Genomic DNA, 13,967 nt, shown 5'->3' with positions numbered 1-13,967 from the left:
CATTATTCATCCGAATTTAATTTCAGTTTTTTCTTAAAATTTCTTTAAGGGAATGATGTCAAATGCTTAGGGATGTGCATTAGTGTGATGAGTGTTATAACTTGCATGAATTGTGGGCCAATTTAAGACCAATTTAAGATTAATCTAAGCAATTTAGGTTAATAAAATCATCAGATAGGCTGAGACAACATTCTCACCAAAGATTCAACCATTACGTCATCCTAAACATGGGTAGAAAAAAAAAGAGGAATACATATTCGGGATCTTCCAAATATTTGGGGATTTTTCCTACATTTTTTTTTCTAGAATTTTTTGAGCAAAAAAAAGAAAAAAAGAAAAAGAAAAAAGAAGAAGAAGAGGACCGTACGGGGGGGTATATTGTCCATTACACGTATCAGTTTTGATGGGCACCGATATGCCCGCTGGACCAATGTGGCACACCTTGCTTGAGCACATGTTTGGGTATGTGGAATCCAAGGGAATAGAAAGGAAAACAATAATAATAATTATTCAATGATGATTTCCATGAGCACTATTTAATCATGGATTCCACTTTAGAGTTCTTGTTTAGATAGCAACTGGAAATCTCAGTCCTCTCACAAAAGTCACCTAGTTTCTTGTTCCAAGAATTCAAATTGTGGAGAAGTGTAATGACTAATTTTTGCAATCCACCTTTTCCTTTGCCAAATTGTCACACTAAATAAGAGTCCTTTCCTTCTCCATTGTTTCGCTGGAATCCATGGTATCTAAACATGGTCTCAATGAAATTTGGAGCAAGCCAACTGATTTAACTTCTGATGTGGGCCACTCAAACTAGACATGGGGCACCGGTCCATGATGTGGACTGTTCATGTGGCGGGTCTCACCATAGATCAACCAGCAAGGAAAAAAAAAAAAAACTCGCTGATCAATCTATCCTACCTAATACTGGCCTTAAATAGATTGCAGAAAACTGCAAGCTAGACTTCTCTTCATCATCTTGACCTTCTTAAGTGCATGTTTAGATTTCATAAGCATGTGTTAATTCTCAAAAGGAAAAAAGAAAAGAAAAGAAGAAAAAGATAAGTTAACTTTTCTCATGACATGTGCTAAATTGAATTTGAATTTTTTCTTTTAACAAGATTGACAGTTTATTTCATGCTTTCTATATATAGTAGTATTAAAAGGACGATTGATGTTTGAGCCCTGATGTTTAAATTTTGATTCACGAACAAGCTCATGAATATTTTAGGTACACAGACTTGATAGAGATAGTAGTGGCATTTTAGTGATGGGAAGGACGCAAACCAGTGCAACTGTTTTACATTCCATCTTCCGAGAAAAAACTTCTGGAGCATCTTTTCATGTAAGTAAAGATCTCATCTGCTTTTTGTTCAAAATCTGCAAGTATTTATTCGAAGGGTTCTAATGATACTCTGGCAGAGCATGACACTTGATATGCAGGCACTCAAACATTGTACACATGGCTTACATTAACTTAAATTGGACCAACTAAATTATGGAACCCAATGTCGCTAAATCAGTAAGTCACAGTTCCAAAATATGATTAGTTGAACAATCCAAACTTTTAATTCGTGACACCTGTTTGCTGAAATAGGACTGTTAGGCTTTTTTGATTTTTAACCATCCAATAAATGTCTACCAATCCTATAGTCAGGTAATAAAGATTTTTGTTCATGAAATGTCTAAACTGTTACCCATAATTTGGTCAATTTAATTAGGATTACTTGTATGACACTAATGGAATTTCTAAGTTGTTTCTTAGTGCCGGCAGTTGCATATTGACCATCGCACTGCCAGAGGATCAAAGTTTTGCTCTTATTATCTTTACTAATTGAAGTTTAAAATTCTATAACTGCCTTTGATTTCCTGATTTCCATATTCCAAGGCTGTTGGCAATGCTGAAAGAATCCTGGAAAGGAAGTATTGGGCACTTGTCATTGGAACTCCAAGACGTGCGAAGGGACTAATATCTGCTCCACTGGCAAAGGTTAATCTATTCTTGATGAACTGCTGTTTTGATTTTTTTTTTTTTTTTTTCCTTTTTTCACATTTATTTTTATTAAAATTTGAAAAAGTTTCCACTTTCATATGTGAAACTGTTGAATAAGGATTGCTTAGGCCTTTCGAACTTCCAGTTGTGTAGGTAATGCTGCAAGTGCATGGGATCTGATTTTTTTACTTTTCAGAAACCATGATTAAATTATCTTTGGCTTTATTTATTGTCAGATTGCAGTGTTTTTTTTTTTTCCCTCAGCTACACATGCTGGATGGCAAAATAAGATGGAAAGAAGAATTCGGTAATAGACAACAATTGAAGCCAACAACAAACACTTTCCATTTAATATTCTGGAACTATCACTTCATGATGGCTTTTGGTGTTTTTGAAAGTTTTTGGCTGCAAGGTGATCCTGATTCACTGGAGCCAAAACAAGTGAGATAGGTCTTGGACTTTCCTGTACATGCTTCTTTGTGATTTGGGGTGGAAATGGCAGGAAAATGCAAGCTTGCTTATTGCAATTTCCGTTTTCCACAGCTCAGATGAAAATTGCACCTAGTTGGCTCAGAAGTCATGCCAACTGCTATTTGTTGCTTGATCCAAACACTACCTTGGATGTATGATGCACTCCTTAACTGATCAACTATATATTGAGGGCCCATTTGGATCCCTGCATTTGTCAATCCTAGATTGGTCAGTCTAGGCAAATGCTTTGAATCCCTTCTTTGGGGCCACCAAGGATTTGGATTGATGAGTCCACCTACCATCATCCTTAAAAGTAGGGATTAACAACTACCCTCAAAATTGTGTGATTGCACAATCTAGGATGAACCAATCCTCTCCCTGTGGCCACCCCTTCTCTCCAAACTTGATCAACGGCCCCTTTGTCTAGGTGGTTGTCTAGCTACCGTCCAACCACCTAATATAGGTTTTCTGTTTTTTATTGTTTATTTTTCTCTTTAGCATTCCTCCTTTTATATTTGTCAACCAAACAACAAATTTACAAGGATATGTGACTTGCAGTCTGGCATGTCAATCAAACAAAAGATTGGCCAATCCAGGAGTTACCAATCTAGGATTGACCATACCAAGAATTCGTAACTCCCCTAGGACTATGCAATGTTTTAAATATCGACGATATCGACCGATATATCCCACGATATATCTTGTATCCCACCTATGCGATACGAAACACAAGTAGTGCCGATATATCCCAGATGTTCGATCCGGTGAGCATTTTCAATTTCCGATCCCTTTTTTTTTTGTTGAAATTATGTTAAATTAGTGTCAACTGGTTATAAATCCATTGGTTCTTCATGTTTGGCATGAAAAATCATGGAGTTGGAGCTTTGATTTTGATATCCATTGGTTCTTTATGATCTCCTTGTTTTTTTTTTTTTTTTTCAAAATTTTCCTTCAACCAACTATCAATTGAGACTAATTTTGAATTATTTATGAGTATTTGATGAAATGATCATCACATACACTCTAATTTCGAAATTTGAGTATAGGTGGTCCGATTTGGTGAAAATTAGGAAAAATTCAAAATATCCCAAATTTCTCTCAAATTGCTTGCAATGTTGCACTCCAAACATGCAATCAAGCATGTATGAGGGCTGATCTACTAATTTGTTAAGTCCTTGTCAATTTTCGAAAAATAAAAATTAATTTTTAATTAAAAATTAACAAAAAAAAAATCTCTGAAATTTCCCTTCAACCAGCTGTCAATTGAGATTAATTTCGAAGTATTTAGGAGTGTTTGATGGAATGATCATCACATACACTCTAAATGTTATGCATTCAATTTGAATATAGTTGCATTAGTTCAGATAGACAATGCATAACTTAGGGCCCTATACATAGGAAACCTATTATGTGCACTTCTTTTTTGAGATGTTATGATTTAGAAGTGTGTATTAAGATCTTTTTTAACAATCCCTGAAGTTTCAATGAAAAATTCAAGCATTTTCCTAGTGTTTCCCCATGTTTTCCAAAAAGTGCGATAAATTACACGATATAAACGATATATCCCATGCGATAACCGATATGTATCTGTATACCAAGGATGCGATACGTAACGTGATACTGATATTTTGAACACTGGGACGTGTGTCTCGAGCTGCGAGAAAATAATTTATGATTTCTTGGAATTTCTAATTTTAGTAGGATTTCCATAAATCATGAAATGTTACTCGTATGGATACAAAAGGGCTCTTCTTTACATTACAGCACAAAATAACACCATCTTGCAATTTCTGGAAGTTCTAATAAGAGGAGAAATTCAAATATCACAAAATTATTCGTCTTTGCTCCTGAAATGGCGATGAGCCAATGAAAGCCTAGAACAATCCATACTATCATTCTGAAATTCAGGTCATATTATACCATTTATTTATCCTACATTTGATGCAACTCTTGTCTGGTACCGATGCACCAAGCAGTCCAAAGCATGGGTTGAGGAGGGCTGATGTCAGGTGGCAGTTGTTGAACTGTTGCCAGGAAATCAAGGGAACTTTGTAAAGCTGACCACAAGAGTTGGTAGAAGCCTATGATGGTGATGATGATGATTTGATGCTTGAGCCATACCTCATGCTGAAAACGGTTTTTATCTTGAGATTGTAACTAAAGTTTTTAGCTTCAATCGTTTCAGGTGGTTATGGACAATGGGAAGTCGGAGCGAATTACCATTGTTGATGATACCAAAATCACGTCATCCCAGCATGCCCTAACAGAGTATGAAGTGATCAAATCTTCAAATCATGGTTAGCCGACCATTCATCTACATGATCTATTCCATTAAATTATATTTAGAGTATGTGACACTATTGAGTTCATAATGTTCCACATATAATCAATCAATCTCAAGTGGCTTCATGTTTTTGGTTTCTATGAGTAGACAAATTATTGAGTTGTCTAGTAGCAACTATGGTAGATCAAGTATCACTTATATATGGAGAATGCTAATATGCAGCCTGTGCCATGGAGTTACTATGTTGTTCCTTCACCATACACGTGGCAAACATGCATGGTGATTAGGGCCCATTAGCTTGATCCATGATATGGATAGGCTATAGGCTGAAAATTGCAGTAATTGGACATATGAGTTTGCTGATTAAAGATGAACTGTTGCTTTATTTTGAATTTTCCATCATGCTTACCTTGCCCTTTATAGGCCACTAATAAGATGGATGCAGCAGTTGAATCTACAGGTGGCAATGTGCTGGACAGCCCGACCTTGTAGGGCCTGGGCCTAGGCCCCTAAACTTGGCCTGAGGGCTGGACTTGGGCTTGAAATCTGTCTGGTGCCAAAATGAATGGACCAGCACGACCGGTTGGCCCATTTTAGTCATCAACCGAGCTGCCGTTATACAGAAAGAATAGACAGTTTAAGGACACTTGTTATCAGTTCTCATTCAAGGTATATGTAGTTTAAGGAATTGTTGGATTGGAGCTCATGTTTCAATGATCCAAACCATTAAGACTGATTAATCACGAAATACCATTAATTTGGTGCAATCAAATGCAGTCTAAATAGTAATTATGAATAGGAGATCACGGTTTATATAAAATGTTGGTAATCATTGCCTACCAAAAAAAATATGATCTCTAATATATAATTATTAGGCATTATTTTGTAGATGCCTAAATAATAGATGATCTCATTTTAGTTAACAGTAATTATGTATAGAGATCAAGATCTCTAATACATAATTAGCATTAAGATGAACTCAGTATGTATTGGACATCAAGAACTCTAATATGTTAGAATGTCAAATGGTCATATAGTTGGTGTTTATGGGCTGTTGGGCTTTATTGTATTTGTTTGAGTAGTGTTTAGGTCCATAGAAGTCCTTTACATTCCTTAAGCAAGGAGGGCACTTTTGTAACTTTACCAATTTTAGTGTGTAAACTGGTATTAAAAAGAGAAAAATAGGAGAAAAGAAGCAAAGAAGAGAAAGGAGAAGAAAGTTGAGAAAAGGCAAGTGGAGACTTGGGCTCCTGCCCTCCACTCTTTATTCATATATATGTAAGTAATAAAAGGAAAAAAAAGCCGATAATACCCTTTATACAAAACACTATATTCCTAACACATCCCAAGAATAAATAAGTGGGCTGTATGCCCATAACCAATACCATTAACACTTCCACGTAAGTTATAGCATAGATGTCTTGCATGTCTAGCTTGGAGATTAGTTTGTCGAATTGAGACTATCTAAGAGCTTTGGTGAATAAATTTGCTACTTGATTGTGGGATGGAATATAAGGTGTGTGGATCTCTCCTTGAGATATCTTATCCCGAATGAAATGACAACTTCTATATGCTTCATTCTCTCATGAAATAATGGATTATTGGTAGTATGTATTGCAACTTGATTGTCGCAGTGTAAAGACTTTGGAATTTGAACTCTGAATCCCTATTCTTCAAGTAGAGACTTTTAACCTTGTAAGTTCATAAGTCGTATGTGCCATTGCCTTGTATTTAGCTTCAACACTTAATCTGGCAATCACATTTTGTTTCTTGCTTTTCCAAGTAATCACATTACCAATTAGGAAGGCGCAGTAATCTATAGTTTTTCTTCTATCACATCTTGACCTTGCATAATCTGCATTTGAATAACCGGTTACCTAGAGATAGCAATGAGTCCTGTATAAAATACCCTTCCTAAGCGAACATTTCAAATACCCAAGGATTCTCGAACTTATACTAGATGTGATGTCCTCGGACTTTGCATGAACTGGCTCACCACAATGATCATGAATGCGATATCAGGCCTGATGATGGCCAAATAAATGAGCTTTTCAACAAGTCTCATGTACATGCCAGGGTCTTTTAACACTTCTTTTTTAGGTTCAAGCTTGAGGTAAGGGTCCATTGGTGTATCAACTAGTTTGGCACCCAACATACCTGTCTTTTTCAACAAGTTACAAGCATATTTTCTTTAACATAGATTTATGCCAACTCTCGATCGTGCCACTTACAATGCTCAGAAGATATCAAAGATTATGATCTTTAATTTGATACTAAGTTTGAAGCTATGACTTCAACTTCTTAATGTCCTCTAAGTCATCACCAATCACTATAATGTCATTTTGCATGCACAACAAGTATTATGTTGCCAGTAGTAGAATGCCTTGAGAAAATTGAGTTTACTTCTTTTTAATTCAAATGACAAAATCACACCATTGAACTTCCCAAATAAGGCCCATGGTGATTGCTTTAGCCCATATATAGATTTCTTTAACCTATATACTTTAGAGGACTCCTTGAGCAACATACACGGAGGTTGCTCCTTGTAGACTTTCTTGTATAAATCTCCATGCAGGAATGCGTTCTTCACATCTAGTTGAATAAGAGCCCAATCATGATTTGCTATTATTGATAGAAGAACCCGAATTGAATTAAGTTTAGCTACTGGTGGAAATTTATCAAGATAATTGACTCGTAAATCTGTGTAATAACCATTCTAGCTTTGTAACGGTCAATTTATCCATCAGGCAAGAACTTGACTATGTACACCCATCTACACTTTACTGGAGTTTTACTTGATGAAAGATCAGTCAACGTCCTGGTTTCATTGGAGTACATGGTTTCCATATCTTCATCCATAGCTCTTTTCTAATTTTTATCCGACAATGTCTCATGGACTGACTCAGGAATGGGTATAGCAGACACGTTAAGGACAACTTACGATAATTTGTAGATAAATAGGAAAAGGTAACAAAATTGGAATGAGATGGGTAATACAAGAACATTTATCTTGTTAAACAGTTATAGGAGGATCATAGGCGACCCAAATAGACTCATACAAACCAATAACCTCAGTCAACGCAATAGTTGATTGTGTGGACGGCAATGTTGTTAAATCGCCTAAGTGATTGTATGCAACCACCACTATGTGATTGCTTTTGCGATCACACAATTGCATAAGCGATCGCACAACATTTTGTTTTTTGTTTTTTGATATTTTTTTTAAATCATAAAAAAAAAGGAGAAATTTTGGGAAAATATGTTTTTTCCCCCATTAAGACTTCCTACTCCCATCAATTTTCAAACTAATTTGTGAATATTAGTATCAAGTATATTACCTATACTATCTAAGCTATTAATAACTAAAAATTAATAACTTATTAATAAAAAGTAAAAACTTAATACTTTTATTGATAAATAAAATCGATAGAGTACAGACTACTAATCTACTAACTATAATACTATATACATTGTTCCCTCTCCCATTATGGCACATCACCACCATCTCCATCACCATCGCCATCATCATCGTCAGAGTCGTCTCCTTCATCAACATACACTTCATATTCTTCTGTTTTTTCATCATCTACTTGCACAAGTTGCTCATCCACGTCTAATGGTCAAGCATCTTCTTCTTGTAATTCTTTATTCTCAATATCATTGTCATCTTCTCATTGACTGCTGTGCGCAAGCCTCGTGCTACTGCTCGCCCCTCTAACTCCCCTTCTCTGCCATTGAAATTGAGAAACTTTGCCAGGTGTTGATCCATAAGCGGCGTCTTCGACTTGGGTCCATGTAAGGGACTCGACGGCAAAGATTGGATCCACTTTCTCCACAAGCCACATATTGTCTCCAAATCATCTAGGCTGATAGGATCATATAATTCATGCTTTTCTCGCTAGCCTGGAATCTTTCTCGCAACTTCTGGTTATATTGGACGAAGACCAAGTCGTTGAGTTTCTTTTGTTCGAGGAGATTTTTTTTTTTTTTTTGCATGAATCTGCATGCCATTAACATTTTATAATATGTAATATTAGCAATTTAGCATTGAAATTTGAAACTATAAGTAAATTATAGAACTTTTTAAGTTGTAATTTGTAAAACTTACCGACTCGAATGTACTCTAGATGCCCCCGCAACCGCTTGAAGAACACTTCACGAATTCTCATGGCCAACTTTTGTAGTGATTGGATCCCTCCTAGTGGGGTCAACTCCATACATAGAGCATCAATCAGCTTTGCAAATAAGTTTAAGTTAGACACTTTCTCATTTCGACTTCTTACATTGTAAGTTGTAGAACTTAATAGAATTGCATACTTGGTAATTTCATACTTCTATACCTATAACAATCTCTTTTGGCCAATTCCCTGCACTGTTCAGGTAGAAGTCCATCTCCTAAGAAATTTTATCATGTTCTTTGTCTGGAACCATTCTTTCTAAATTGTCTAGAAATCCGACCATATGAAACGCGGCTGTCGTAGTCCAATTGGTGAACGCAAAGAATACGGTCAGATTAAGGATGTAGGCAACCGAATATAAAGGGGATGGCATTTGGCTGCCCCATCTTGCATTGATAATATTTAGAATGTGCTGGTAATCACGATCTTTATAGTTGAAGTGTTCCATTACCTTGTTTCTAGCTCTCTATCACATCATGGATATAGCCCATGGGTGGCTTTTCATCAACATCCACCAATCGCAACACTCTAAGGGTTCAGATGATTTTAAGGCCTTTACCATTTGAGCCTAAAATTGAGCGGAAAGAATGCTTTGTTGGACTAACTTTCCTTCGGCTTTCTTTGACTATGGTCCATTATTTCAATCGGCCAACACTACAAAGGACTTAAGTTCAACTTTTTTTAATGTAATCTTTGTGGTGTTAAGAAAGTTGTTGCGGATCGGGTGATGGCTGGACGAAGCAAGTTGCACCCAAGGTGTTTTCTCATGTGATTGAGAATAAGGGCGTGCTTGTACACAAAAATCATGATTCCCATAGCCCTAGCAATTACTTTAAGATATAACCTACTTGTATCTTCTAATATTAGATTAACACAATGTGCCGCACATAGTGTCCAAAATAAACGTCGCCTTTTCTCCTTGAGTTGGTGACCGATAGTTGCATAATTAGTTGTGTTGTCCGTGATAACCTGTACAACATATTCCTCTCCTACCTCTTCAACACACTATCTAACAATTTAAATAAATAATTGGCCATGTGGGAATGGGCCGATGCATCCACAGACTTTAAAAATGATCCCAGTTAGACTATTTACAAGAAAGTTTATTAATGTCCGACTGGATCTATCGGTCCATCCATCGGCCATTAACCAAAAACCATATATTTTCCAACTTTCTTTATATTCGGAGATAAAGTAATGCAGGGGCATTTTCACACCAGGCTCGAGTGGGGTTGCCTGTGGGATGCAGGGGCATACTCGAGGTGGGTGGCTTGTGTGAGGCGGGCCCTACCCAAGGTATTCCGTATCGGTATCAGTGGGCGTAATGGTGCCCACCGTTACCTATACGGATACGGGCGTAACGGCCCGTAACGGTGTAAGTTTTTTTTTGCCAAAAAAATATGAAAAAATATGAATTAAATCCGGAATATTCTAAGTATTCCAAATATGCATTCATTTATAAATTGGAACATGTTTATGGTGGTGTAACGGTCCACTCTTTGGTGAGAAGTTGTATCGGACTGTCTGATGAATTTATGAACCAGACAACTTGGATTTGACTGCAAAACTCATTTATTTAATTTTCTAATTATCTACTATCAATGATAGATATATTAGAATGAATGTAATATGAAAATATCTTACATGTGTATGTGTTTGCAATTATTTTTCATAATTTATTTTATATTAAGTTATTAACAATTTAACATACCTGTGGCTGTGACTGTGATTCCTGTCCTGTGACCTGTCATCCTCAAGTCAAGAATATTAAAATAAAAATAAAAATTAGTAGTGTTTGATATACTCCCCTGTAACTTGATTAAGGATTACTTGATTGGTTGTCAGGGAAGCTATTTTAAATACAAGTTCGGCAGTGTCAAGTATGTGCTTGGTTGCTTGCAATAATACTGCTGCTTGCTGTAAATACTTACCTTATTACAAATATATACTTACAATCACAAGTCACCACCAAAATGAAAATCTGCTTTTTTATGGTTGCTCGACCTCCACATCATCGTCATCATCAGGCTGAGGCTTTCCAATAGGTGGAGGTGCTGCATATCCATAATATCCAGTGCCAGAAGAAAATACTAGATCAACGAAATCAGAGGATGACTGATCCTGACTAGGCAATGACTCTGATCCCGAGGAAGGATATCCAACAGTGCCCGTCGAATAGCCATACTGGTGCCCGTACTCAAGCTGTTGAGAATCTTGAGATTGAGAGTGTCTGTGATGAGTAACTTCGATTTGGATCTGGATATCTATAATCATATGGATATGGATCGGGAGGACTACTCCAACATGAAGGTGATGGAACAGGCTCAATATAACTATAATCATAAATCAATTGACCATAAAAATATCCATCATAAGAACCAGGACCATGAGCTTGCTGATGTTTCGGACCTCTCAGATCTGGTGCACTACTAGACCTACCCTCCTGCTGGCTATATCGTGACTCAGTACACTTATAAGTCCGATCTCATGTACTACCTTGTAGATGTTCATCGGCATCGCGATCTATAGACGGCTGTATGGTGTGCTGAGCAACACTAGAAGTGCCAGCACCAGGGTAGGGGCGTCATCATCACCATCATCCGACACGGTCACGTTACTACTGGTCGTACTCTTTTGTTGATCTTGAGCCGTATTTGGCATAAAAGTTGCCTCTCTTTTTAGGTCCAACACAGCTGCACAACTCTCTTGTTGCGTTGTGCGTATTTGTAGGTCATCAATTTTCAATTCTTCACCATCCTCTTCAATTTGCTTTTCCCTTGTTTCCAACTAAGGTAAAAGCGGGTCATCCACATCATAAATATTGTCCAAGTTTATTGGACAATAGTCTGTGTCATCGGCGACTGTAATGCTCCTATGATGTCGTTGCATTCTTAACTTCATATTATAGTGCATGAAGACAAGTCTATCCAATGTCCTAGTCTGCAATATATTCTTATTTTTTGAATGAATAAGCGCAAAACAACTCCAATTCCTTTCGCGGTTAGAAGAAGATGTTGTTTGGCTCAAAACTTTTACTGCAATTTTTTGGAGAGCCTCCGTGCTCTCTTCGAAATTCATCCACCATTCGGCCGGTTGCAACCTAGATACTGCATGCTATGCAAGAGCATCTCCAAAGCTACCCAGGCGATTTCCAAATGTATCTAATTCATTCAACGCCTTTATTTGCATATCTACGTTAGGTTTTAATCTCTTTATCACATTCTTTAGCCCGACAAGAACTTCATTATCCGCAACAAATGATTGGACATATCTGTACCTAGGATTTAGGTTGTAACTTGCTGCATGAAGATTATGATGGAGTTGTCTTGTCCATCTCTTGTCGATCATCCTCCAATAAGACTCCCAACTTCTATAATCACGTTGAATTGCCAATTTTGCCTTATCCATGACATCGTATAAGAAGCCCATGGTAGGTGCTTCGTCGGTTTCAACAAGACAGAGTACCCTCATTAGTGGCTCTATCAACTTTAGGATCGACTTGACCCTCTTCCAATATTTATTGTCCCGTATGGTGTTTGCAACTTCAACCGGTGTTCCTGATGTCTTCCGCCCATGTTTTATGTTGAGCTAATCTCAGGAAGCGAACATCTCACTTAACTCTCCCCTATGCTGGTATAAACTATCTAATGCGATAAAGTTTGTTGTGAATCTAATCGCCGCAGGCCTCAACAACTCTTGTCCTTTCGTGAACTTCCTCATTATTGCAACTACTTGATTATGATTGTAAATAAACGTCGTCACTTCTCTTGCCCTTTCAACCATTTCCTTAACATTCTTCTTCGTCCCAATATAAGATCAATACAATGGGCAGCACATGGTGACCAAAAAAGATGTCTCCTTTTCATCAACTTATATCTTGCAAGCTTATATGATGTTTCATTATCTGTCACAATCTGCACTACATTCTCCTCTCCAATCTCATCCACAACTTTATCCATTAGTCCAGTAATATAATTAGAATATTTTGTCCCGTCTGAAGATCAATTGACTTGTGGTATATAGTTCCTAAGTGGCAGTACACCATGAAGTTGATCATGCTGCGTCTGGTTGGGCTAGTCCAACCATCACACATGATCGTGCATCCTCTGGCTTGCCATACAGGTTTAAAGGTAGCCATGTATGCTTTTACATCCGCATACTCTGCATCTGTCCATTTCCCCCTAATATCCCTAGACGTGGGAGCTTTAATTCCTTCAGCTGCTTCTGCTACTGCATCAATTACCACTTGCCAATATGGAGAATTGGCCGCGTTAGGAGGTATTTTGGCATGTATAAATAACTTTGCTGCTGCCCTACCTAGCTTCTCAACGGAAGTTCTACTCCACATTTCTTTTTTTCTTTTTTTTTGTTTAGTTGATTTTTTCCTAAACAGGATTTGATCAGTAGAGGGTCTCCTATGTTAATTTACTTTTTCATCCAAATGTATAGTGGCATCATGTGAAGATGTCTCTCATCGGCTCCCAAACATATGTCGTAACCCACTAAACCTACCCCCCTCCATATCACGTATTGACCCACTTGTGCCAAACATGTGGCGACATTCTTCCTTTTCACGAGCTAGACGCAAGTTCTCTTTCCTAGCTACAGTTAATTCCCGATCTGAATCTTCATCAGAATCAATAATATCTTCATCACGAACGCCCATATATTTAGGACCAAACACTTCCTGTCGAGCCGCATCTAAAATCCCATCTTTCTTCTTTTGTTCAGTAGCACGTTTACCCTTCGGCTCATCCAGACTGGCTTGCATTAAAATCATTATATCTTTCGGTACTCTAGTACATCCAGCAACTTGACCCTTTCGATGTGTCAAATGTTGTTTGAGATGCGTAATTCCACCAATTACTAGTCTATCACAATAATTGCACTTCATTTGGTGCCTAGTACCACTAACCCGCTGACAATGTTGCCATCCAATTTCCTCACTTGTTGGCCAGACCCAGACATTTCCATAGGTAGATACTAGATATAGATTAGATATGACTTATGTCTATGTGAGATTGCGAGTCTACTCCTTGTT

The 13,967-nt window shown here is 37.3% G+C and overlaps 1 protein-coding gene across 1 annotated transcript in view; it reads left to right on the top strand.

Annotated features, from left to right (window-relative positions):
• Nucleotides 1-13,967, top strand: part of LOC131228710 (RNA pseudouridine synthase 4, mitochondrial) — a 46,593-nt gene that overhangs the window by 12,746 nt on the left and 19,880 nt on the right. Inside the window, exons 6-8 of the mRNA XM_058224558.1 lie at nucleotides 1,232-1,345; nucleotides 1,889-1,990; nucleotides 4,650-4,761. Of these exons, the coding sequence (XP_058080541.1) occupies nucleotides 1,232-1,345; nucleotides 1,889-1,990; nucleotides 4,650-4,761 (328 nt within the window). The remainder of the gene's footprint in view (nucleotides 1-1,231; nucleotides 1,346-1,888; nucleotides 1,991-4,649; nucleotides 4,762-13,967) is intronic.

Source organism: Magnolia sinica, chromosome 16, assembly GCF_029962835.1.
Source record: "Magnolia sinica isolate HGM2019 chromosome 16, MsV1, whole genome shotgun sequence".
Taxonomy (NCBI): Eukaryota; Viridiplantae; Streptophyta; class Magnoliopsida; order Magnoliales; family Magnoliaceae; genus Magnolia; species Magnolia sinica.
This window is presented reverse-complemented; position numbering and strand designations above follow the sequence as displayed.